This window comes from Sphaeramia orbicularis, chromosome 16, assembly GCF_902148855.1.
Source record: "Sphaeramia orbicularis chromosome 16, fSphaOr1.1, whole genome shotgun sequence".
NCBI lineage: Eukaryota > Metazoa > Chordata > Actinopteri > Kurtiformes > Apogonidae > Sphaeramia > Sphaeramia orbicularis.
The window spans coordinates 22,616,464-22,643,232 of record NC_043972.1 but is presented as its reverse complement, the minus strand read 5'-3'; the positions used below and the strand labels follow the sequence as shown (position 1 = coordinate 22,643,232).

General features: G+C 35.0%; 2 protein-coding genes across 2 annotated transcripts in view; both read left to right on the top strand.

Annotated features, from left to right (window-relative positions):
- Positions 1-474: 474 nt before the first annotated feature.
- On the top strand, positions 475-11,143 carry cmtm7 (CKLF-like MARVEL transmembrane domain containing 7). The gene is made up of 5 exons (XM_030158074.1): positions 475-722; positions 2,603-2,779; positions 5,924-6,022; positions 8,487-8,568; positions 10,005-11,143. The coding sequence occupies exons 1-5, from the start codon at positions 612-614 to the stop codon at positions 10,016-10,018; spliced, it is 483 nt and encodes a 160-aa protein (XP_030013934.1). The 5' UTR covers positions 475-611; the 3' UTR covers positions 10,019-11,143.
- A 12,592-nt stretch (positions 11,144-23,735) lies between these two features.
- The window catches only part of nek11 (NIMA-related kinase 11), a 99,461-nt gene continuing 96,427 nt past the window's right edge, over positions 23,736-26,769 (top strand). Inside the window, exon 1 of the mRNA XM_030158070.1 lies at positions 23,736-23,896. Coding sequence (XP_030013930.1) covers positions 23,736-23,896 — 161 coding nt within the window. The remainder of the gene's footprint in view (positions 23,897-26,769) is intronic.

Below are 26,769 nucleotides of genomic sequence, written 5' to 3'. Positions count from 1 at the left end.
CCCTGTTCCTCCTCTCCTCCTCCTCTTCATTCTCCTCCTCTTCCTCCTCCTCTTCTTCCTCTTCATCCTCCTCCTCTTCATTTTCCTCCTCTTCCTCCCCCTCCTCTTCATTCTCTTCCTTCCCCTCCTCCTCTTCCTCTCCTCTTCTCTTCTCTTCTCTTCTCTTCTCTTCTCTTCTCTTCTCTTCTCTTCTCTTCTCTTCTCTTCTCTTCTCTTCATTCTCCTCCTCTTCCTCCACCTCCTCCTCCTCTTCCTCCTCCACCTCCTCTTCCCCCTCCTCTTTCTCCCCTTCTTGCTCCTCCTCCTCCTCTTCATTCTCTTCCTCCTCCTCCTCCTCCTCTTCATCCTCCTCCTCTCGTCCTCTTCTCTTCCTCCTCCCCTTCCTCCTCCCCCTCCTCCTCTTCCTCCTCTGTGTGCTCTTATTGTGGAGCGGAGCCCCGGATGTGTGTGTGTTTACCGGGGTCCAGCTCTGCCTTGACGGGCCTCTGGCTCTGCTTCTCGGGCGGTAACAGTCTGTGGTGTCTCCGCTCTTTCTCTGCTCATTACAAACTTATTCTGACGGTTCTTTTCCTCACTGTTGCCGCTGTTTTCGCCGCTGTTTTCGCGTCAACATGTCACACACCGTCATCACCACCACCACCACGACCACCAGACCGTCTGACGGCGTCCTGAACCTTGGCTACACCCGGACCATCCCGGGACTGCTCAAGATCGGACAGATAGTGAGTTTACCGGGATTTACCCAGAACCGAGCCTTCACACCTACACCGGGACATGTTAGCTAACATTAGCCACAGTTAGCTTACAAGCTATCATGTTTACATTATGGAGGAAAAATCTAAGTTATGTTTTTATTCATGTTAAATGTGTGTGAGAGTGACTAATAATAAATATAATAAATGTGGCTGTTATTGAGTAATATTCGTAAAATGAAATTACGCCTGTAAATATATGACATTATTAGAAATATGAAAAATGATTAAAAAATAATCTCAGAGTTCATTAGCAGGTGACAAACATCTGTAAGGTTAGCTACTTATGGAAATATGATATATAATGTTCAAGTCACTGGAAAAAAAATCAAGAATTTCACATACAAATTAACAAAGTAAAAAAAAAAAAAATCATGTTTCAGTCTGTTAATGTGACAATATGACTATCATTGCCATTAATAAAATAAGTGTAATATTCACCTTGACACCCGAAGATGTTAGTGAACCTTAAATACACAACTTCAAACTAATAATATGTTTACATAAACTGAAAAGTGTATTGTGTAATTGTTAATATTCACAACTCCCAGTATTAGAGGAAGTTACATAATAGAACACACTGAAACCCACCAATGACTCAACCCTATGTATCCACAGACTGTATCGCACACTGAATAAAGTATAAAGTTCATTGTTTACACACATCTGTATTATGGTATCATCAGGTTTTCTTTTTCAAACTAACTCAGAGCTGGTTATTTTGACCATCAGTCAAAATAACATTGCGCCTTATAATCTTCATGTGCTCCATGAGCTGATAGTTTACATTATAGCTCTGTTAGCTTAGCTCTGTGTTTAAAAAGAAAACCGCCACAGTAAAACCATAAGTCACCTCTGTTTTCTGTTTGGTTTGTGTTGTCAGTAGTTGCACTAAAGATCTGTTTGGAATCATCCGAACAAGGTCAGAACTGTCACAGTTTAGTCTGAACCTTGGATCAACAAACAGCAACTTAGGAAAGATAATAACATCACATAATGTCTTTATACCTTCATAAGTCTCATTATCAAACTCACCCATGTAGAAGAAACAGTGTTATTTCGGCATCAAACTCCATTGTTTTCATTTAGATCTGTGTCCAGTGGTGAAAACAACAGTGCTTCTTTTTTTTTTTTTTTTTTTAAACCATTTTGTCACTTTCTTTGACTCTAAAAGATGTTTCTTAGTGGTTTTCATCCCATCTGGGCACTTTCTGATGCTTTAGTCAAAGGTTTTGTGGTATTAGTTTTTCTCACCGTGGGAGATAACACAGAGTGACTCACTACTCCCTGTAGTGGTCACAGACATCATTTGGACCATGGTTATGAATATACTCAGTTCATATCTGTACAATCCAACACACTGTCATGTTTGGCAGAACTTCAAAGCTCTTTTTTTAAATAAATGCTCTTTTGATCATTTTAGTTAATTTTATAATATTTGAAAGAAGAAACATTACAGATATCCTCATATATAGATATAGTGATAATGGTCCAACAATATGTTAAATTCTATGTATTTATTAAAAATACATGTCACTAAATCTTTCACAAATCCGTACCCAAGGCCTGAGTTTAAAACCTTGGGAAAACCCTTTTATTAAGTGATTATTATCTATATCTATCACCTTAATGTCTGTGTACAAGTCTCCCATCTTAGAGCATTTGAATGAATTTTCACATTTTGGAGGCACATGCAAACCTTACTAATTTTGCTTTGAAATGAATAGTAGTAGTAATAATAGCAAAGAGGGAGTCATTTTAGAAGATAGAAATATGTCTGTTTACTCATGAGCTCAGCAGATAAAGACCCTGTCTGCTGTTGTTTTGTCTGTTTCATTTTTTTTCCCCAGCTTGCCTTGCTGGTGGCCTTCCTGTGTGTCCACTGTGTTCGCGGGTGGCCTAACTGGTATGCCTTCCAATACTTTGAGGTGGTGGTCCTATGGTTCCTCATCGCCCTCATCATCTTCCTCTTAATGCATCTGTTCAGGCTGCAGGCGAAGATGCCCTGCATCAACTGGCCACTAACGGTGAGACCTCATACACCTCAAACTCACATCTGCAGTCGACGTCACCGAGACAGTTCACATGTTATCACCTTTTATTATTCACTGTGTGAAGAAGAAGAACTAGAGGATTCAAATTAAACTAAATCAAACTGTGTCAAATATATCACACTAGTTGTTGCTTTAGGTTCTGTTTTCACTTTCAGTTGGTTCTGGTTCTGTTCAGTGCCTATTTTCTATTTAAATCCCATGAAAATCTTTGTCAACATGGATCAGAGTTTTTTCCCCATTGTGTTTACGTTGAGTTAAAAACCGTTTGGCACAACAAGACACTCGTCACAATCTTTTATCTGTCACTGACCATAAAACTGAAAAATGGGCGGGACTTAAAATGCCACTGTCAGCAAACAGATCTGTCACCAAAAGCTCAGTTATATACAATATAAAGCTGATTAATAGTAGGAGTGTGTAAAATCAGAGATGTTGTGTCTTATGGTTTGGTTCAGTGTTTTCATATGGCATTGTTGTTGTTTGTAACCATAGCAACAATAAGTATTTGACAGAAGTTTCTTAAAATAATTGGCGGTTCAGCTCAGAAGTTTCTGCCGTTAATGAATCAGATAGAGATGAATATCACAAGGGTCTGTACAAAATCATAGATGCATCACTAATGAAATAATACAGCCTCATTCTAGTTTTTTAGTTAAAATCACACAGGGTTTCAAATACACCATCACCTAATGTCAGCTTTTCAGTTTCACTTAAAAGAAACAAGGATCAAATAAAATTGGTGATGATTGCTGATGTTGTCATCTTAAAAGTCACTGAATGATTTCAACTGAAGGTAGCATTAAAATAATCATTTTTTCTGTTGGTTTTTGAGGTGATAAAGTCAGTTCACGCCTGGTTTACAGAACAGAAACTCAGAAGATTTTACTGTCATCTGCATGTTGAGTGAGAACAGGAAGGAAGCAGCTGCAGGTGTAAACTTCACACTATAACATGTACGGAAAAATATGTAACTCTGTGTCCAGACGTATGTGGACACCCGGCAGGTTTTAATATAAAGAAAACCGAAAGTAGAGAATTTAATAATGTAAAGTGATATGAACAAATACTATAAATACATCAGAAAATTATTATTTAAATTGACCATGTTTTCACTCATAGCTCAGAGGAGTCAGCCCTAACCCAAACCCAAACCCTAAATACTAAAGCTAATGCTAAATACTGTGTGCATTAGGATGGGTAAAATGCAGAGAGTGACTTTCCCTACAGGTATAATAATGTGAGTTAAACTAATATGATATATGTGGCACATTAGTGTTGTAGTACTCTAGTCAGTCTTGGTCTCAAGACTTTTTTAACGTCTTGGTCTCGTCTCGGTCACAGGGCATTTTTACTCGGTCTTGTCTTGGTCTCGGACTGTGCGGATTCAGGATTTTAAGACGACCAGTCGAGACCACTGCTTTTAAGTTATTTGCTCACAACACTGTTTAGAGTGGAAAGGGATCTATTTCAAAGCAACCAGTTAATGGTTGCTTGATTTGTTTCCCACGGTTTCCCAGCAACAGCGGCATACAGACACGCGGTGTGTCTGTATGCGTGTACGTAGCCTATGGCACGGAATGCATCCCCCATATAATCCCTGGATGGACCTGTCCATAGACGCGCTATTGCAGGGGTGGCAAACATATGGCCCACAGGCCAACACCAGCCTGCCAAAGGTTCTAATTTGGCCCACAGGCAAAAGTGTCACACTTATTTTACTTCAGGTTCCACATTCAACCCACTTGTGATCTCAAGTATAATAATAGCATGCTAGCCTTTTATAATTACTCTGAATTTAAATCAAAATTTCCTAGTAAAAAGTATCAGTATTGGTAAAACTAATCATCACAAAAAAACTGGATCAGAAGCAAAAAAATCCAGATGGGGACATCACTAGCAGTGATGTCTGCAAACTTGTTAATAATAAAGTTTAGTTTCCAACCACAAAAAATTCATCTGTAAAATGACATGCCAAACTAAACTGAACCAAAAACTGTGACAAAAAAATAAGGCATATATATTCATAGCTTTGTTCTTAATGGTGAAGACATTTGAGTGTTCTATCATTCCATTTTATTCAGGTTTGGTTTGTTCCCATTATTCCCATTGTTCGGTTCATGGATGCTGGATTTTAGACACAGAAAAATAAACTATGAATTGAGATTTCCTGCATTTGTGGTGCTTTGAAAAAGTACAGAGACTGTTTGTTACCATTACTGTTACTGTAAAGCAATCTTAAAATAGAGAATTCTTACTTTGTTCATTCTTCTAATAATTTTTCATTGTATGTATGGTCTTGGTCTTGGTCTTGTCTTGGTCTTCGCTTGGTCTTGACCCTTAAAAGTCTTGGTGTTGTCGTGGTCCCTGAACCCTCTGGTCTTGGAAGTGTCTTGGTCTCGGATTTTGCGGTCTTGACTACAACACTACGTCACATAATAAACGCCGTAGTTCTGAGTGGATTCTGGTAGATTATAGCAGTTGTAAGTGAATTCAGCTGCAGAGGTTTAAGAACAGTAATTTAATTAGACATGAGAAAAACTGGGTCAATAACAGTCTTTCATTGTGTAATTCAGTTAAGACATAATCACAAGTACATAATTTTTTCTGTTATATCCTTATTTAACCAAATCAAATCCTCAGTGAAATTCAAATCTCTTTCCAACCTGGTCTTCAAACAGCAGAGACGTTTACAACAATAAATAAAGACACAACAAACAACTTCTATCCCCTACAAATGAATAAAGACAGTTGAATAAAAAGATTAAGATTAATAACAAACAAGTAAAAAAAACAAACTATGCTAGGTTAGAGGCCTCACACTGACCAGGAGTATTATTTTCTCAATGCTTTAAAAAAGACTTAAAATCCGTCAAAGTTTCATATTTTGACAGTTTCATGTTTTCATGTTTTCAACTGTTTTACCAAACTCTGGAGACCACCATTTTCTTAAACTTTTGTGAGCACAGACCGTATTGTTGTTTCCTTTAATAAAAACTATTGATGCACTTTTCACAGCTGTTTTTTTTTTCCATTTACTTAAAATAATTGTCAGGTTTTTGTCCTAGTCTGTATAATAGTGATCTGTTAATGACTAGGTTGTGGTTTTTCCATCTTCAGGAGTTCTTCCACTACTCCGTTGGATCCGTCCTCATCCTCATCGCCTCCATCGTTGCCAGCGTTAAAGCCGGAGGAGTTTCAGCGCTGGTCACTGCATCGGTATGTAAACACACAGACACCGTGGGAATTATGGGTAAATTACAGAGGAGGGGATATGGCATTAATCATGATAATCATCGATACTGAGTGATGTGATGATATGATAATGTGTCTTTTTATCAGTGGTTGGTTTTGTTTCCGTTTTAAAACTAACAGACTGAAAGAAGGGAAATAGTAAAAGTAAGTCAGTTAGATTTAATTTGTAAAAGAGGTTAGATATTTGTTTATCCATCGTGTTTGCCATCTGTGCCTCTTTCTGCTGTGAGTTTGTACAAACATATTAAACACACACCTTTAAGTGCTTTATACCTGGGCTTATTTTAATATAAATATAAGTCAATTTATTAAAAATCCACAGGTGTCAAAACTTAAAATCAGGAATGAAAAATAAATAGTTTCAGTGTACTTCACATAATGTATCAGTAGAGTTTGTGTCTGGATTCTTTTTGTGTTTACAAACTTTGATGAAGTAACTATGAGTGACATTAATCCGTTTGATGCATTTGTTTGTCACTGATTTGAGACTTTGAAAATCATTACTGATCAGAGTGAGACCTCTTCAAATTAAAATATAGTCAAAGTGAAACCTCCGGAACTGAAAACACAGTCAGAATGAGACCTCCTGAAATTTAACCTGATTAGAGTGAGACCCTCTGAAATAACAACCCGGCGGTCAGAGTGAGACCCCCTGCAGTCGGATTAGGGAATGGGCAATTTCCTGTTTCCGTCGTCGTCTAATCAGTCAGGATGTTACACTGATTCTCTGATAACATTGTGCAAAGATCAGCTACTTTCACTTCAGGAAATATGTCGTTCTGTTTAACTTTATAGTAAAAAAATGGACCAAACTGGTGATGACAGAACTGACTAGCTTGACTTAATTTAAAACCACAACTGGTTTTATCAACCTTCACTTGGAACCAGCATTCAGCCTTTAAACATGATTGAATGAATGATTTTATATTCATGGTGATAATAATCCATATAGACTTGGCCAAATTGCGATGTAGTTTTATAAAGAAACTACAATGAATCGCTTTATCTCAAGTTCATCTAGGCAGAAAAAATGAACTTAAAGCTGCAGTTTTGATCCTAAATTCCATCATTACCCTTTATCATTTTGTAATTCAAGTGTCTGAGAGGAAACAAGAATTCTACTCCCAGTTTTTGCAAAAAAGTCCTTTCATTGATATACTGTATCAGGAAGTAAACATAATACTGCTTGCTTCCTGATACATGTTTCACTGGTGTCTTTAATGACTCTCACTATCTAAATTATGGACTTACTACTTTGATTTTACACTTTGGGCAATTTGACATTATACCTTTTTTATGTTTATTACAAATATTAGGGATGCAATGGTACTTTGGAAAACCATGTACCATTCGGTCCGCCCTGCATGAGACAGTCCACCCTTATGGACCGCAGTTTTTCAGTTTTCCAATTGATTTGTGTTGGCACTTTATATGCTGCTTTACAGGCCACTGCGTGTGTGTGCCTGTCCAGGCAGGTGAAAGCCCACCCCCGCAAGTTAATGTCCAATCACTGTTGTGCCTCCACAACTGTGACTAGGGGGGTTTGGCTGTAGAACTCACGAGGGTTTAAGTCACTCCAACTGTGCAGTAGCTACACATGCAATATACAGCTGTGGCTTGTACCTCTCTCTCTCTCTCTCTCTCTTTCTCTCAGCACACAATTTGTTCCTACTGTGAAATGATTTATTTATGTTTGTCACATTGTGCTTTGGATGTGGGCTGATGTCTGTGGTAAGCTGCAAATGAATTGCCCGTATGGGATAATTAAAGTTTAAAAAAAAAGTTTCTCCTGAGAAGCAAAATAAAAATGTAATTTTGGGAGAAAAAAAAACTGTTCTCTTTACGCACAAAACACATACTGAAACTGAACTGAAACCGTGGCTCAAAAACTGCGGTACACAATGTACTGTGGGCTACCTGTACTATTGCACCCCTAATAAATATACATGAAAAATGTAGACCTTCAGCGACTATTGTAACTCTTTAATTCCATTATACACTGTCATTCTCCAAGGCATCAGCAACATTTTTCCCAGACATCATTATCTATCATACATTCATTTTTCCAGGTTTAAAAACTAAATCTCTGAATAACAGTTTGATATAAAGATTTGGCTTTCATATGTGCATAGTGTAATTTATGAGTATTTGTAGAAATCCTTATTTGAAGTGAATGACTTTTCAGTGTTTTCTTCAGTTACTCATCAGAAGTGTGTAATTAATTTAGCTGTTTACCTGATTAAATCACATATGACTGATTCAATCTCACACCAAAACACTCTGATTGTTTGTTGGAACAGGAGGAGAGGATTCTGGGTTGTACAGAACATATCAGTTATTTAATCTGAATCGATCCTATAACAGGAAATGCTGGGATCTGAAATATTGACACTGATGTGATGTCATTTTGTTGTTTGTCTGTTTGCAGGTGTTCGGGTTCATAGCCACGTTCCTGATGGTGGTTAGTTTGTGGACGTCTTACAGTGTGTCCTGTGCTCCTCATCAGACCGGTACGTTTCCTCCTGCTCCTGTTTAGTACCGATTATCTAAAAGGAAAACTACACTAAACATGACTCAGAGTTGTGTCATGTGACCTCTAGATACACTATTCTAACATTCTGAATCTTGCAGTGATGTAAAATGTAAATAAAGCAGAAAGCAAAGTAAACAAATGTGCATTCAGATGTTCTTTCTGCTGTTTCAGATTCAGTTTCAGCTTGTTTCTCAGTTTACTTTGTGTTCAGCTGCTGATAAAGCTGTTTAGCACATCCATTTTAATGTTCAGACACAGTGTGACTGAGGAGGAATGTTATCGACGGTGATAATCAACCGTTAAACAACACAAACATAGAATATTCCTTATGTTTTTACAGCAGTGAACTAACCCACTGTTTTGTGAGAAACTCCACATCATCAGATCACATGATCCACAGTCACATGGTGGAAATAATTTCAACTGCAGCAACTTTTCATTTCTGTCCTTTCGTTGTTGTCAGTAAATGCTCTGTTCAGACCAACAGCAGCATCGAATTCACATGTAAACTCTTTAACCTGTGTGATGTTATTTAGCTGATCGACTGAAAAACACATGAAAAACACTCATCCCAGTCAAACCTGTCACATGTTCCTATTGTAGGAAAGAGAAGAAGGGAAAGTAATTTATAACTAAAGACAAGCACAGTCATAGAAACCTACGGCAAAAAAAATTAAAATACTGAGATCAAAAGTAAAAAACATGAAAATAAAATATAAAATTATGAAACGAACTCTTGACATACTGACACAAACATCAAAAAGTGACATAAAATGTAAAATTCTGAGGAGAAACTGTCAAAATAATGACACAAAAAGCTAAAATTGTCATAAAAATCAAATTATGAAAAAAAAGCTTAAAATGACAAAAAATTTAAATTCACATAAAAAGTACAACTATGTAAAAAAAAAATCGCATGACACAAAAACCTAAAGTTGACAGAAAAATGTAAATTATGGGGGAAATACTATGAAAATAATGACACAAAAAACTAAAATTTTGATTAAAAAAAAAAACCCAAAAGTTCTGAGAAAAAAAAATTAAATTGTGGAATTATGAGATAGAAACCCTATTAAAATGACAAAAAAAAAATAATTCACATAAAAAGTACAACTATGCAAAACTATGAAAATAATGACACAAAAACCTAAAATTTTGATTAAAAAAAGTAACAGTTCTGCAAAAAAAAAAAAAAATTAAAACAGTGGAATTACCAGATAGAAAACCCTCTTGTGAACCAGTTCTTCCTATAAGAGAAACGTGGCTAAATTGACACGGCTCAGTGATGAGTTTATAATGGTTTTAATATTTTATTTATTTAATATTTTCAGACCAACAGGATAATTCTGGTTACACATACATTCTTCATGCTTCTTCTATGTTCTTTACTTTTCTTTTCCTCGTCTCTTTCAGGTGCTGCAGTGTAAATACCAATCCATTATGAAGACTCCAGTCAACGGTCCTGGTCTGTTTTCTGCCTAGCAACCATCTGGATACTTAACCCGATTGGATGAAAATGTAAACCACAAGGTAACACATATGCTGACCCAGGACCAGCCGTGGTTTCAACAAACTGAAGGACACAAATATACACTCTAAACACAGAGTTACCGTAGTTACAGTATTAATTACAGCTCATTTTTATTTCTCATAGATTATTATATATCTTAAGTCACATTTTTACATTAAAGGTGCTCAGTGTCACAGATTATTGTTGTCACATAACGTCTACATTCGTGTTGAGAACAAACAGTACAATCATGGAACGGTATCGCTCTTACGACTACATTTCCCATCATTCCTGCTGCTTGTTGCTCTCTGTTCCCTTCCCTGATAAAAAAGGTGTGACAGAAGAGATTAGATTTTTTGGAAACACAATTTGTTCTACGCAAAATACAGCAACTATGTCTGTTTGTGGAATTTAAAGACCTTAAAAATTTTAATTAAGCTACTTTTCACTATAAAAGATCGAATATAAAAGATTCCAGTGTTTCTTGTTAAATAAGTACATGTTTTTAACAAGGGAAAAGAATGTCTAATATGTGACTCTTATGAAACAGAACATTTACATTTTCTTCATTAAATAAACACCGGGTCTTGAAGCTGCAGTTAGCTAATGTTGAACTGTAAATGTGTAAATATAACTTTGCTGACAGTAGCTTTATTTATTTAGCTTGTGATTCCTGTTAGTAACTTTGTGGATTAGAATAAAATAGACAAACGTCATGTGTGTAAACAATGCAGAATTCAAACAGAATAATGACTAGTTGATATTAATGGTTAACTCTAGCTCATATTGGCTGTCGTTAGTTCACTATCTAACCTTAGCTGTTTGAGCGTAGTTCATCTCTGCTTGATGAATAGAAATGTGTGTTTATTTAATAAGAAACATTTGAATGATTTATTTTATATCTAGTGAAACAAAGGATATACAGTTTTGGAAAAAAAATAAGAGACCACTGCAAAATTATCTCTTGCTCTGATTTTACCATTCATAGGTATGTGTTTGAGTAAAATAAACATTTTTGTTTTATTCTCTAAACTACCGACAACATTCCTCCCAAATTCCAAATAAAAATATTGTTATTTAGAGCATGTATTTGCAGAACATGACACATGGTCGAAATAACAAAAAGATGCAGGTGTTTTCAGAGCTCAAATAATGCAGAGAAAACCAGTTCATATTCATTTCTAATCAACACAATACTGATGTTGGAACTTGGGAAAAGTTCACACATCAATATTTGGTGGAATAACCCTGATTTTCAATGACAGCTTTCACATGTCTTGGCTCTCCGCCATTGCTGTTGAATGACTTTATGCAGCTCCTGGCAGAGAAATTCAAGAAGCTCAGCAATATTTGATGGCTTGGACCATCCATGTTCCTCCAGAAGTTTTCAAAGTGGGTTCAGGTCTGCAGATTGGGCTGGCCATGACAGGGTCTTCATCTGGTGGTCCGTCACCCACACCTTTATTGACCTAGCTGAGGCCAGGAGCATTGTCCTGATAGAAAACCAGTCCTCAGAGTTTGGGAACATTGTCAGAGCAGAAGTCCAGTAGTTTTCTATAGTTATTTTTGGATTCCAATTACTTTTGCAGTACTAATATCACTGTTTTTGCTTATTGTAAGAAGATAGTGATGGCCACAGTAGTGGTTTTTACTTCTTTTTCTTAAATAAGACATGGATCAGATGTTTATTCAGTAGAATAAGGTGTGTTTGTGTTGGAATTCGACAGACACAGGAATGGAAAGGCTGTCATGCATGCAGACATGCTGATTTCAGAGGAAATTGCAGTGGTTTCTTAGTTTTTTCCAGAGCTGTAGATGTAAATAAACATATTTGACCATAAGCATCGACAATTAAAAGTGCTGTATTCAGTAAAACAGAATGTGATTCCCATCAGTGTTGCCAGATGGAAAATGTTTGTACCGCTGACGTTGAATGTGAAACTTCTTATACACAAGTCATAACCTATAGGTTTGCACTGGGTTAATACAAGACTGACCAATAAGTTACTGAGTTCAATATAAAATACCTCAAATTTCTGATTAGTGAAGTTCATGAACACAACAAGCCTGATCAACGGAAGGAGGGAGAAGAGAAGAGTTTAAAGACAATCAAAGTGCTGGAAAATGTTTCTAACTCCTTAAAATTTAACGCAGTGTAGACTGACATGATGAGACAGATGGTCATTGTTCATCTGGTAACACTGATTCCAGATCAGCTCAGACTCCTCTTCTTCCATATTTAGAAACATGTTGAATAAAGTGATGAAGCTCCTTTTATTTTGAAGAGACGACGCCTTCTTCCTGTTTTGTGCCATAAGTCAGTGTCACTACTTACAGAAGAATAAGGTGAACGTCTCCTTTTCATCAGTTCATCGGACCACGGGTGTTTGTAATCTTTATTTTCATGTCCAGTGAATCAGTGCACAGTGTTGCCCCATTAGCCTGCCATGCTAATCTCTGCTAGCACGCCAACGTGTGCTGATACACTAGCATGTGCAGACTGTCCTTCAGAGTGTGAACAAACATCAACAAGCTCTGACTGAAAATAACGCATGCTAGTGACTTTGTTGCTGTTAAAACATACTCAGGGGCTAAACTTCTGTGCAAAAAAACAAATAGCATGTAAAAAATGTGTGTAAACTCAAATGGTAAAACATTAGCATGCTAATTATACAAACCAACACAAAAGACACGGAAAGAAAAGTGTTGCATCTCTGTAATTTAATGAAACTGGTGATATTTGTATCTGTATTTTAATTTTTGTCAACAAATCCCATTTTAAAAAAATCAGCTGCTTTCAACAGAAAGTAGAGAAAAACACTGTAAAGACTGAAGATGACATAAATACTTGTGGTAATTTTGGGTTTTACAGTTGTAATACAGTTTGTTGTTATGAGTCATTGTTATTGATGATGATTTAGCCGATAAAATATGACAGATTGCTAGTTTATTTCCAAATCCAAACATCAAATGTTATGGAAAACAACTCTTAAAATGCACATCCCAGACACTTGAGTGAAAATTAAGTGATTTAGAACAAAACCAAAGCAGATGGAATAGTGTATATGATAATTAGTTTGATTAGTAAATCTACAAAATTGTCTGAAATGTCAGTTATTTGGCTCTTGTTATTACATTGACTCCAAAGATATTTTTGTCTTACACATTACAAAGAAAAATTTTGGGATGATAGGCTGATAGATTTGGTCTAAAACTATTGAAAATGTGGATTAATCCGCCACTGAAAGTAGTCCCAGTAAATGGACTGTTTTCTCCAGTTTGTTTGACTAAAATATTATTTAATGATATTCATGAAGGAGTATTAGAGCCCACTTAGGATCATATATAAGTCTGATATTTTACAAAGTTACAATATTTTGCAAATAAACTGTCATTTCAAGAAGAAAAGTTAGAAAAATTATAAGTCTTTTAGCCTTGATTATAGTAGGGTTGTCAAATTCACAGTCGATCCAAATGCAGCAGAATTTCTTCATTTGTAATAAGAAATTCCATACACAGGACGTTATTCTTGTATTGAGACTTTTTTCAAATATCACACCATGCTTTGTGCAAAGTCCTAGTTTTTCCCTCAGTGTGACCCTGAGTCTTTTCTACATGTAAAACTTAATATATAAAGACCTTTTCAAATGTTTTTGACCTTGAATGTGAATGTATTGAGAGAAAATAGAAGTTTGATGTTTTTCAGTGGATTTGTTGACATTAATGTTAATACAGAATAATCTAATCCATTTGACTTTAATGTCAAACTGCACTAGAGATGAAATGATGATTAGACAGCGATTGAATCGCTGACATCGGTTTGAGGCAGTAACCCCATGAAGCATCACGTTAACTCACATAGAGTCGTTTACTGTTTAAATAACAGACGGGACTTCCATCGAAGTCCTCGGTGCTTAAATCAATAAATACAACTGTCCTGCAGTGTTTACTGTTGAAAGGATGTTTCCTTTTACTATCAAAAGCACATGAAACAAACAAGGACAAAACTGGAGGAACTAATCTAAAAAACACATATGATCATTGAGGGTAAAGAGGTCACATGGTAGAGAAAATACAGATTATTGAAAAATACACACAAAAACATAAACGTTTGCTCATGTAAATAAACTCTATTCATATTTAATGATGAAGCTCATTTATTTTGAAGGGATGGTATCTTCTTCTGGTGCCATAAATTGAGGTGAAGTTTTTTCATCAGTTTATAGAACCACAGGTGTTTTTAATCTTTACTTTTATGTCCAGTTAGTCAATACAGCGTAGCCCTGTTAGCCTGCTGTGCCAACTCTGCTAGCATGCTAATGTGTGCCACTACACTAGCAAGAGTGTGAACAAACATCAGTTAGCTCTGACTGAAGGTAACACATCCTAATGAGTGTGTTATTGTTAAAACATACTCGGGCTAAACTTCTGAACTAAAAAAAACAAGCTGTTCAGTTAAAAATATGTGTAGTCTCAGATGATGAAACATTAGCATGCTAATCACACAAACAAACACAAAAAGTGCTGCATCTTGTTTGGTCACATAAATATAAACACAGGTTAATTAAATGTACGTTTGCAGAGTTGGAAATGAACATGAATTTATTTAGTGTTGAATGCACAAAACACATGAAAAAAATACATGTAAACATTTTGCATGGAAATTAAAAAGATGGTAACATTAACATAAAATACAATGATATTTGAAATATTCAGTAAATTATACATTATTTTAATGCTCTCAAAAATGAACAAATATATCAACAAGAAGTTGTAAGAAACGTTAAAACTGATGTAAATAAAGAAAATGTAATTGTAAAGATTTTTTTGTGTGAATGAGTAAGTAATTTCAGTTGCAACAAAGTTATTTTATGCGATTTGATCAAATATCTTAAAACAAACATGCACATATTATATAATTATTAAATGTGCACATTAATTTACATATCAATGAAATGTCTACATTAAGAAATATTTTAATGTAACCAAAGGATTTTAGAGATTTTAAAAAGTTCATGAAAATGGAAAAATAAAATAGCGTATATGCTCTAAAGTGTTCATGTGAAATAAAAATGTGTGCACAGATAATAAATAAAATGCACATGTATAAAATGTGTGTGTTTAGGGTCTGAGGAGATTCTAATAGAATTAAAGCAGGGAAATAAACTCACCAAAATAATAATATTGTATGAAAACACAGACTAATAAGAGTCAGAAGTAGTAAAACAATTAAGTACAGTGTAATGGAATAAAAACATCACAGCACGTTAACATTAAATAACATTAAATAAAGCACAAAGTTGAACTGAACCACGTCTCCTACAGTTGATTCTGATTATTTCTAATGTTTCACTTTTCCATCAGCGTTTTTGACGTGGGTGTGTTTTTCTACCATGTGACCTCTTTTAGTCTCATTCAGCAGAAATGACAGTTGAGGTTTATTTCTGCCGCTTCAAACTGTCAAATGTGAAGCCGATGTAATTGTAGTCGTTGTCTTCAGGTTAAAACTCCTGAAATATAAATGCCTTATGATGATCAGATGCCAAAAGTCTCTGAGTGATGCTTCAGAATTTGCACTCGTTGTGTCTTTGGCCTCATGCACAGAGATGCACTGATTCCTCTGTTTGATGAAGGATTTGAGCCAATTGGATTAAAAAAAAAAAAAAGACGGACTTTTAATACGTTTACTGGACAAATGATCACAGGTTGTTTTACACGAAGCCCAACACACTGTTTGTTTTAGGCTGTGAACACAATATATGTCACATTAAATTAACATGTATATATTCCAACTAGAGCTGCGACACGAGTTGGGTGGTATTATTTAGTATTATTATTAATATTATTATTATTTAGAGGGATAATCAATATTGTTTGGTCATAGGTTGTAGATATAAACTGTGCAGATGTAAAAACTCGCACCATGGAAACAACTGGATGTGAAACTGAAACTGCAACTTCTTAATAACTGTGACACAACTGTTTTATTACACATATTCATATAAATAACAGTTAATTCAGTGACGTGATGTCCTGTAAATTTGCAAGAAAAGCAGTGCAAATTCTCTGAAATAGTCGTAATTTTGCCAGAAATCAACTCACAAATTTTTACATAAAAACAGTTCAATATTATGAGACTGAAGCCATACATTTGTGATTTAAAAAAAAAAAAAAAAGTAAGCAACTTCTGAGAAAAAATTAAAATTCTGTGAGTGTGTACAATATGACATTAGAAGAAAAACTCAAATTCATGAGAATCAGCAGAAAATGCCAATTTACAGTATTTATTGCCTAAGAAGATCCACCAGTGACTATGGAAACTGCAGTACCACGGTTTGGCCACTAGGACAAACTGCGATTCTGGAGATTTGAGAGAAATTTTGCATGCGATATTATGTTTTTGCAGCTCAAAAGAAAAAAAAATATGATCAGACATTACAAAGAAAAGGCTACAAACTGTAAAAAAAAAATTGGCATTTTGATGAAAAAATGCTGAATTAAATACTTTACAGATGACACTGCTCTTTATGTTCAAGTCTAAGCAGTGATACACAACCCTACAGTGAAATAACTCTAAATGAATGTAACTGTAATTAAATCCTTGTATTAATCAAAGGCAGGTTAAAAACACCACTTTAGTTAAAAGACCAAAGACTTGTCTACTTTCCTCCAGTTTTCATGTTCGGCCTAAAACCACAGTGTGTTGGTCTTTCCACTGTTGTATTTAATCCAAAACCTTTCTTATATGAAGTCAAACTGGCTGTGTTTCATTTTCACTTTATAGTGTTTGGTCCAACATGTTCACATCTGCTGTGTATTTGCTGCTTCACTTGATTGTATTTTATTTCTATGAAAGCTTTATTTCCATCAGATGCACTTATTAAATATGTATAAGATGCCATATGATCAATAATTCAGTCAGATATGAATGAACAAGAATTAGTTTGAGTCACTGGAAAAAAAGTAATGAATCTTTGAGATTTTGTTAGATTGATTTGTTTTATGGTTTTCTATTTGACTATTGTTGAACTTTTGATAGAAATGCCCATGTTTTTCATCCACTTTTAGTATCGACATTGGGTATTTTTATTGTTTTTCTTAAACAGAGCTTGGTTTAAAATGCTGCCTGGATGTTTAGTGTGGAACCACAATGAGTTTATCAACAGAAACTGTACAGACATTGAAACTATGACCATGATTAACCCTATTATGCCAAATGTATCATATTTGATATATGGGTTTTGAAGTCCTCTACATGATCAGCGTGATACTTTTCTTCTTGAAAAACCTTATGTATACAATTAGACACATGCAATACACAGATAATCCACCAGGGGGGAGGAATTCACCAGAGGCCTTTCCAGTGACACTACAAGATTGTCATTAATGAGGAAGGAGGAAGAACTTTGCCAATTTTGAAAAGGAATTACCAATTTGTTAGACATGTTTTTGTTATGTTATGTTTTTGTTTGTTCAAAAATAATAATATTTGAGCATTGAGACCTGATGTATCAAATATGATACAAAATTGAAATTCATACATGGAAACTGATATTTGAAAAAAAAATTGGGGGTTGTTCGGAAGGACCAATAAAGACTCCAGTTTCAAAGAACTGGTATTTTCTATCAATGATTTAATGGTTCAGGCTTTATGGGGTTAAATGTTTTTAAAGCCTTTAGTGTACAGATTGAATGGGAAAAGTCAGAAAATGAAGCACACTTTGGTTTCACATCAACAGACTGGAGAAACATGTCGGAAACATGATGTCAAAAATCAGAGTTGGTCTGAGTGTCAATGATTATAATGATGAATGTCAAATTATTATTTATTTCAGTTTAAAAGCAGGTTTTTGGTTCTGAAAATTAAAGAACCAAACTGTTATTTTTTTTATTTTTGAAGTATGCATATAAAACATAACAAGACTTGAAATGAAGTCAATATAAGAAGAAAACTACAAAAACAAAATAAAAGTCATTCCACCTTCTCTGGGTCCCAGGGCACCAGACCCCGTTGACCAAAACCAGCCCACCAAAGGGTCCAATCTAGTCTGTGGGGATGAATCTGAAATATAGAAATGACACTGAAGACATTAACAGTCAATGGTGTCAAAATCATTTTATTTTAGACAGATATGATCTGAAGTGGGTCAGACCAGTAGAATACTATCATAATAACCTAAAGTAATGACAACTCCAAATTCTTGTCTTTGTTTTAGTGTACAAGAAGTAAAATTACATGAACATACAGTCACGGAAAAAATTATTAGACCACCTTTGTTTTCTTCAATTTCTTGTTCATTTTAATGCCTGGTACAACTAAAGGTACATTTGTTTGGACAAATATAATGATAACAACAAAAATAGCTCATAAGAGTTTAATTTCAGAGCTGATATCTGGACATTTTCCATGGTTTTCTTGATAATGAACAAAATCACTTCGCTTCTTACATCAATATCTATTGCATTGTACTGACAAAAACAGTGCTTTTAGGCATTCCATGTTTTCTTTTCTGTTTATTTTAGTCACATGATACACACAGGAGTTAGTACTTGATTGCATAACCATTGTTTTTGATGACTTTTGATGGTCTAATCATTTTTTCCGCAACTGTATTTACATTTACAAACTATCCTTTCACAAAAAATGTGAATAACCCGATCAAAATCAAATACAAACAACCTGAAATGTCTTAAGAGAAGTAATTGTCATTTGACCAATATTCCGTCTGTTACTGAATGTTTTGTGCCTTCACAGATTCACTGATCTGTACGTTGTATGCACATGAGTAAACGAGGACATAATATTGTTAAAATTGCACTTAATTTTCTTCAGAGGTGTCAGGTTTTTCATGGTTCCAGGTTAGTTTTGTGATGTAAACATTTTCAGTTTTATTTTTTTTCTCTCTAAAACATAGAGAAACGTTTGGAGTTGTCATCATTTATAGGTTAATATGTCATTATTTTACAGGTCTGACCCACTTCAGATTGTACTGGGCTGAATGTGACCCCTGACCCCTGGTTTAAACAGTCGTCATTAACCAGACGTTTCCTTGACTTTTCTCTTCCTGAAATCGATTCTTACTGGTGTTTGTGAGTCTTTCATTGTGGTTCCAGACTGAACTGGACTGAACTGAATAGTGTTTCTGATGGTTTTCTCACTGACGATAAGTGTCCTGAGTGTGAGTCCACTGCACTGGTTTCAGTCCCTGGGGGTTTTTCTCATAAATCTCCTTGGATGAGTCCGGCCCAGTGGACTCAGACTCTGAGGTTTTAGATTCTGTCGGTTTCACTGAGGTTTTTCTCCAAAGTGCCTTATTAACGTTAACGTATGGAGGGGAAACGAACGGCTTTCAGTGAGAACGGCTTTGACGAGGCGTGGAGGTTTGAGGTGTTTGATGAAGAAATGAAGTGGTTTTATTCTATTTTAGAGGTGAAGATGTCCACAGTGTTATTTGTCACATCGCAGAGATCACATGACTTGTGTTGTTTTTCTACATTTTTTTAAAGTGTGTTTAAGCTGCATGTTGAGAATTAAAGGCTCATTACACCATTTACTGTCTCCTGATGATTTCAGCTTTTTACCGACAGCTGTTGATTCAAAACAGCTTTGAAAAGATCAGAAGAAACAAATATACACAAAGGACAGATGTTCTACAGGCTGTGGGATGGGAGGTCAGTATGAGACAAGAGAACTGTGTTTTACAGATTAACGTCTTCTATTTATGAGAAGATGAACTTGGATGTCTGAGGTGAAGCTGGTAAATGTCTATGAAAAAGAACAACAAACTAAAAATTATCTCAAATTATAGTTATGCATTTGCTACAGAAACACCGAAATTCAGATTAAAGTGAGTTTAAGAGAAGAAATTCAGTAATTCACTAGGAATTTTTATTAAAAATTTCTATATTTTCTCTGATAAAGTCATAAAGTAGGGATTAAAAACTCTAAATAAATAAATATAGAAATAATTCAACAGACAAGTGTTCACAAACGGACACTCTGTTTGCTTTGGTTTCTACACAAACTATTAATGTTGAGATAAATAAGAATAAAATGAAAATATGAAAGTGTAAAATAAAGTGGAAACCACATGAGATTGAATGTCCTGTTTATTCTGTTTATTTTTAAAGGTAAAACGCCATTTGGAGGAGTTAACATAGATAAAATGAATATTATTGCATTTAAAACTTTTTTTTTTTCAGGTTTTCATCTTTTAGCTTCAAAATTACACATTTATTTTACATCTGATCTGTTTCTGAGTTTTAATGAAGCAGAACAAGAAGAATAATTACAGATAAATCAAAATGGTGGGATTTATGTTAAAATGTCACATTTATATGGTAATTATGAGGCAGTAAATCAAGAGTTTACTGATTTTTATTAACGTTTAGTATTTAATCCGATTCACACTTTCAGTTACATTTTAAAGTGTTTTGATTTGTACATTTTTGATGAAATGACAACAGTTATTGGACAAAAAAATGATGGAGAAGAATCAGTCATTAAAGCAGATGTTTAGTTCAGTATTTTCCAAGTTAAGCTTTCTGTTCATGTGTTTATTTAGAGATTTTAAGATATTTATTCTGATGCTTTCCTCTTCTGATGAAACATCTCTACCTGCTGGACAAAACCTGTCACTGCAGATTCAACCATCCACAGACAGTTCATAACAGTTCATAGTTCTTAACGATTAATGATCAAAACTGATTAAAATGATCACTTCATTAATCCCAGTCAACTTCAAAAAGTATAGTTTTTTCAGATTTGTGTATGCTTGGACTGCTTTTCTGAATCTTTGAACACTGTGATCATAAAATGGGTCAAAAATGATGCAAAATTATACATTACATCCACAAAATCATAGAATACAAACAGCAGCCATCTGAGTGAGGTTAAACAATGCTTTAAACATTTTAGAGCTGATGTGATCAATATCCTTTTTTTTTTTTTTTTTGTAATACCAATAATATTTCATCTTAGGATTTTGGATCCAAAATAGAAGGTTCCAGCACAACTTCACCAACTACCAATGTACGAAAGAAAGAAAACTAACAGCAGCATAATTATCATCTTATGTATTTGTGATATATGACCTTTTCATTATGAAGACCATCACTCCATTTTGTTTCTTTTTTTTTTTTATTAGAACACAAGAAAAAAAGACAGTATGGTGATTTTACCAATATTAGTTGAAAAAGAAGGAAAAAAACAATCTATTGATAAAAACAGTGGAAGGCAACTCAGTAGGATAATTCAGTAAAAATAAGAAATTTGAAATATATTTTTAGATTGTGGTTAAATTATGGTCCTGTTACTTTAATAAATATTTTTGTCTTTTTTAAAGAAAAGGTCGAACATAAAAGGGAAAATGACGTGGTGTATTGATGTTGGGATGAAATACTTTTTACATTGGAAAAAATAAATAAATAAATAAATAAATAATAATAATAATAATAATAATAATGATAATAATAATAATAATAAAATAATAATATAATAATAATGATAAAGCAACATAGTAATATTAAAAATTACTTATAAGAGTAATTTTTCCTTGATGAATAGTTTTTATTTTTCCTCCCGTTTGGTCACATTGTTGAAGGAAGGGGGCGTATCATTAAATGGATTCATCGTTTCCATGGAAACCGGAATCAAACACGGAAGTATCTTCATCTGAGTGTCAGGTAAAACAACACCACACACCTGTTTACACACTTTAAAGTCCTATACCATGTCAATATAGTGACATTCTCTAAATGATCACCTTCTTCTTCTTCTGCAGTTTGTGGTTAAAGGTTAATCACCGCTGAATCCATTATCGGACACGTCGTTTGTTATCAGTCTTTTTCTATCGTTTTCATCACTTTTCAGAGTTTAACTGTGAATAACCGGATAATAAACAATGTTCTTTTACGTACTCTTTACTTATTTGCACTTTAACAAACAAATCAAACGTTTTAAGTCTTTAAACCCGGATTCCGGTACTCTATTATCGGATATTCAACTTAGAATAAACATCCGGTCATACCTTCAAAATAAAATCACTTTACTCATTGATTATTTTACTAAATAAACGTACTTCCTCTTGTAAAAGAGTTGTTATGGAGCAGAAAAAGAAAAGGGTTTAGTCATTATTATAGGTTGTAGTTTTTTAAATTGTAGATGTTATATAATCATCACTGTACTATTTCTATTACTTCAATAGTTTAATGACAGTTTACAAAGAAATATGATTAGTTTTCCTCATCTGTGAAATGGACAATAAGAAACAAGATGTCAGAAAATGTTAATACACTTATTTATTGTGATGAATTCTGAATCAATTCTCAAAGAACATATTTTTTTACATAGATGCAAATGCAGGTTGTAGTTTTATTATGTTAATTATAATCATATTTATAAAGCTGTTTATTCAAACTGATGGCACTTAAACATTAATACTTTGTAAGAATTTTTATGTGATGAGTGTAATCCATATTTTCTTCTATATCAGTCCATGATCTACAGTGTCAAATGCATTGACAAAATTAATATAAATAAAATGGACTTAGAGCCAAAAACCCTCCACATATGTGTATGAAAACCAAGAAGTTATAAATTAACTTCATAAGTGTATATATTATAATTTATCACATATTCAGTTTAAGAATGTTAATGTGTTGTTCACCCAGTTTATTTTGAGTCATGTGCCTTAAATGCATATATATTTATTTGGTTGGTTTGAACTCTGTAAAAGTTGTTTAATGGTTGGAGGTAAATGTGGAAACGCGTTGAGAACCACAGGAAAACCACTGGACCAGGTGTCTGTCTTGCATTAAATAGTAATAATAATAAATAATGACCCCACAGAGTGATAATGTGTGTAATCATCCCAGAATTAGTGATATTTGTTGAATTTGTATTTGTTGTGGAGGTGCATTATGGGTCTATTACTGAAATAAACTAATCTACATCAGGTTCTATATATAAGTATGTAGCTGGTAAATAATAGAAACTAGAGCCATGAAACACACAGTAGATCTGATGTTATTCACAGTATCCTCTACATGTTTAGATAATATAATATGCCTCTAATGTTCACTCTGTGTGTTCGGTGATCGTTCTGGTTCAGAGGCAGATTGTACTTAGTGTCTGATGAACAGATAAACTGTCAGTGCTTCAGTTTGACACATTTCATTATATTACACTGGAGTCCAGTTTTGACTCTTCTGTTCACAGTGTTGTTCGTGTACAAATCAGAGAAGAGGTAGTTTGGTGAAATCACTGTAGCTGTGGACTGAAATCCAACCCTGGACCAGGGGTGTCCAATCCTGGTCCTCGAGGGCCAAAGTCCTGCATGTTTTAGATGGATCCCTCTTCCAACACACCTGATTCAAATGATAAGACTGTCATAAAGCTCTGCAGAAGTCTGAAAACAACCAGCAGGTGTACTGGAAGAGGGAAACATCTAACACATGCAGGATACCGGCCCTCGAGGACCAGGATTGGACACCCCTGCCCTAGGCCTTCAGGAAGTGATCGAGAGACTGTCGTCATGGAAACCAACATAATATAAATATATAGTACAGAAATTATTCAGATGGACAGAAGGCTGTCATTCATTCTCTGTCTTCATTCTTAGGTGAACGTCATGATGCCCAGGTTTCAGGAGGCGGGCTCATCTCAGGCTACGCCCCTCAGCAGCAGCAGCGATTTGGTTGCTAAGCGATACATCATCGTACAGAGTCTGGGACGAGGAAGTTTTGGATCCGTTTATCTGGTTCAGGATACGAAGGATCCAGATGGAGACACACTGTGAGTTTAACAAGAAAAGAAAGAAAGAAAGAAAGAAAGAAGGAAAGAGAGAAAGAAAGAAAGAGATAGAAAGAAAGAAAGAAAGAGAGAGAGAGAGAAAGAAACACAAAGAAAGAAAGACAAAGAAAAAAGAAAGAAACACAAAGAAAGACAGTAAAAGAGAGAGAAAGAAAGAAAGACAGAGAGAAAGAGAAAGAAAGACAAAGAAAAAGAGAGAAAGAAAGAAAGAGAGAGAAAGAAAGAAAGAAAGAGAGAGAAGGAGAGAAAGAGAGAGAAAAAAGAAAGAAAGAAAGACAGAAAGAAAGAAAGAAAGGGAGAGAGATATAAAGAAAAAGGAAAGAAAGAATCACTTTAACATCTTTATTATTATTATTATTATTATTATTATTATTATTATTATTATTATTAATAAAGTTTGCAAGTGTGTTTAATAGGGTGAGGACATGACGACCAAATAAAGGTAGAAGATGATGTAGATTATAAATATTCATGGTTTATCTGTGTTTTAGACTGACAGTAGAACAAATACAAGATTCAAAGAGTTTTTATTGTTGAATCACTAGATGCACAGGACATCTGTATTTATCTGTACTTCAGTAAAAATATTTCTATTATTATTATTTTTTTTATTATATGCAATAACTCCCTTCACTTTTGCCTTGAATATACAGGGTGGGGAAGCAAAATTTACAATGAACATTTAGTTGTTTTTTCTCAGCAGGCACTACGTCAGTTGTTTTGAAACCAAACATATATTGATGTCATAATCATACCTAACACTATTATCCATACCTTTTCAGAAACTTTTGCCCATATGAGTAATCAGGAAAGCAAACGTCAAAGAGTGTGTGATTTGCTGAATGCACTCGTCACACCAAAGGAGATTTCAAAAATAGTTGGAGTGTCCATAAAGACTGTTTATAATGGAAAGAAGAGAATGACTATGAGCAAAACTATTAGGAGAAAGTCTGGAAGATACTATTAAAGAAGAATGGGAGAAGTTGTCACCCGAATATTTGAGGAACACTTGTGCAAGTTTCAGGAAGCGTGTGAAGGCAGTTATTGAGAAAGAAGGAGGACACATAGAATAAAAACATTTTCTATTATGTACATTTTCTTGTGGCAAATAAATTCTCATGACTTTCAATAAACTCACTGGTCATACACTGTCTTTTAATCCCTGCCTCAAAATATTGTAAATTTTGCTTCCCCACCCTGTGCTTCATATTATATAAATTCTTTGTATGATAGTAACTGTCTTCACTTTTGACTGCTAAAATACCCCTAAAGTTAAATGGAGTTGTTATATTAGAATAGTCAGTTCTCTAGTTCACCAGCAGGAGGCAGCAGATACCTGTTAAAACTGATGAATAAAACCCAACATCATCTGACTCAAAACACATGAAAAACTCTGAGAAGCAACAGAACTGTGGCTCACATTCATTACATACGTACAGCTATAATAACAAAATATCACATTAGGATGTACATTTAGGTGATATGTAATGAATTGATGTAAGTGTTTAGAGTGAATAACTCTGATGTAATGCAGATGCCGTCAATGCATTGGAATGTCGAGATAAGAACTGAATTTATTGTTGATGATGGGGCGGGGTGTGTGTGTGTGTGTGTGTGTGTGGGGGGGGGGGGGTGTTGGATTTATTTGACCACTAGAGGGAGTAGTGTGTCACTCTATGAGTCTGTGATGATATTGAAAATTTCATGCTGTGGAATCTTTTACCAAAACATCAAAATGTGTGAGACAAGAACTATTCAGAAGCAACTTTCTGAGTCAAGAAAAGTGATAAAAATCTGATGCATTGCTGTTGTTTTCATCACTGGATGCAGCTCTAAAATAAAATAAGGGAATGTTATGCAGAGATCCTTTTTTTTGTCTCCACTGGTGAATTTAATTATGAGCTTTGTGAAGGTGTACAGTTCTGATGTGATGTTAGTCAACAGTTTTTTGATCCACGGTTCAGACTAAACTGTCAGTTCTGAGTGTAAAGTGGTTCGTACCGACCAAAAGTATCTAAAGAACAAAAACCGGATCTCAACCAGTCCAACATCTATGGGAGCAGAACATTATTACACCTGTCTAATATTGTGTAGGTTCCCCTTTTTCCATAAAAACAGCTCTGACCCGAGGCCTAGACTCCACCAGACAGACCTCTGTAGGTGTGCTGTGGTATCTGGACCAGGACCTTAACAGCAGATCCCTGAAGTCCTGGAAGTTGTAAAAGAGAAGGGATTGGATTTGTTCATTCATTATCTGAACCAACTCTATCTTCACTAGGGTCATGGAGGTCACACCTATGAGCAATTTAGATTAATTTATCAGTGCATGTCTTTGGATGGTGAGAGGAAGCCGGAGAGAACCCATGGAGAACATGCAAACTCCACATAGAAAGGTCCCAACCTCCCACCCCACAAGTGCTATCCACAGCACCACCCAGGGATTGGACATTTCAGTTTTTTAATACTTTATTTACAGTTTTTAACTTTACAAAACTGAACAAAACATGCCACAACACAGAAACAGATGAACATAGAGGCTGCCAGACAGTTATAAACTACAGAAATAACGTAGTTGCAGTAGTGAAAGTAAAGCAAGTACCGTGTGAAATGTTGAGTCGGGGATTACACCTGACTCTGGGCTAGGAAGGGTCCCCAAATTCTGTCAGATCTGTTCTGTTCGCTGGGTTTGTACAGGTGCCGTCTTTCCATTTGAATAACCAATAACATCCTGCTGAGCCAATGAGTAAAGGTGGGTGGAGTGGCAGACTTCCAGGTTAGGAGAGTATGTTTCTTATCCACCACCATCCCTAAGTACAGAGCGACCTGTGTGTCATGCGGATGATTGGAAGTCTCGG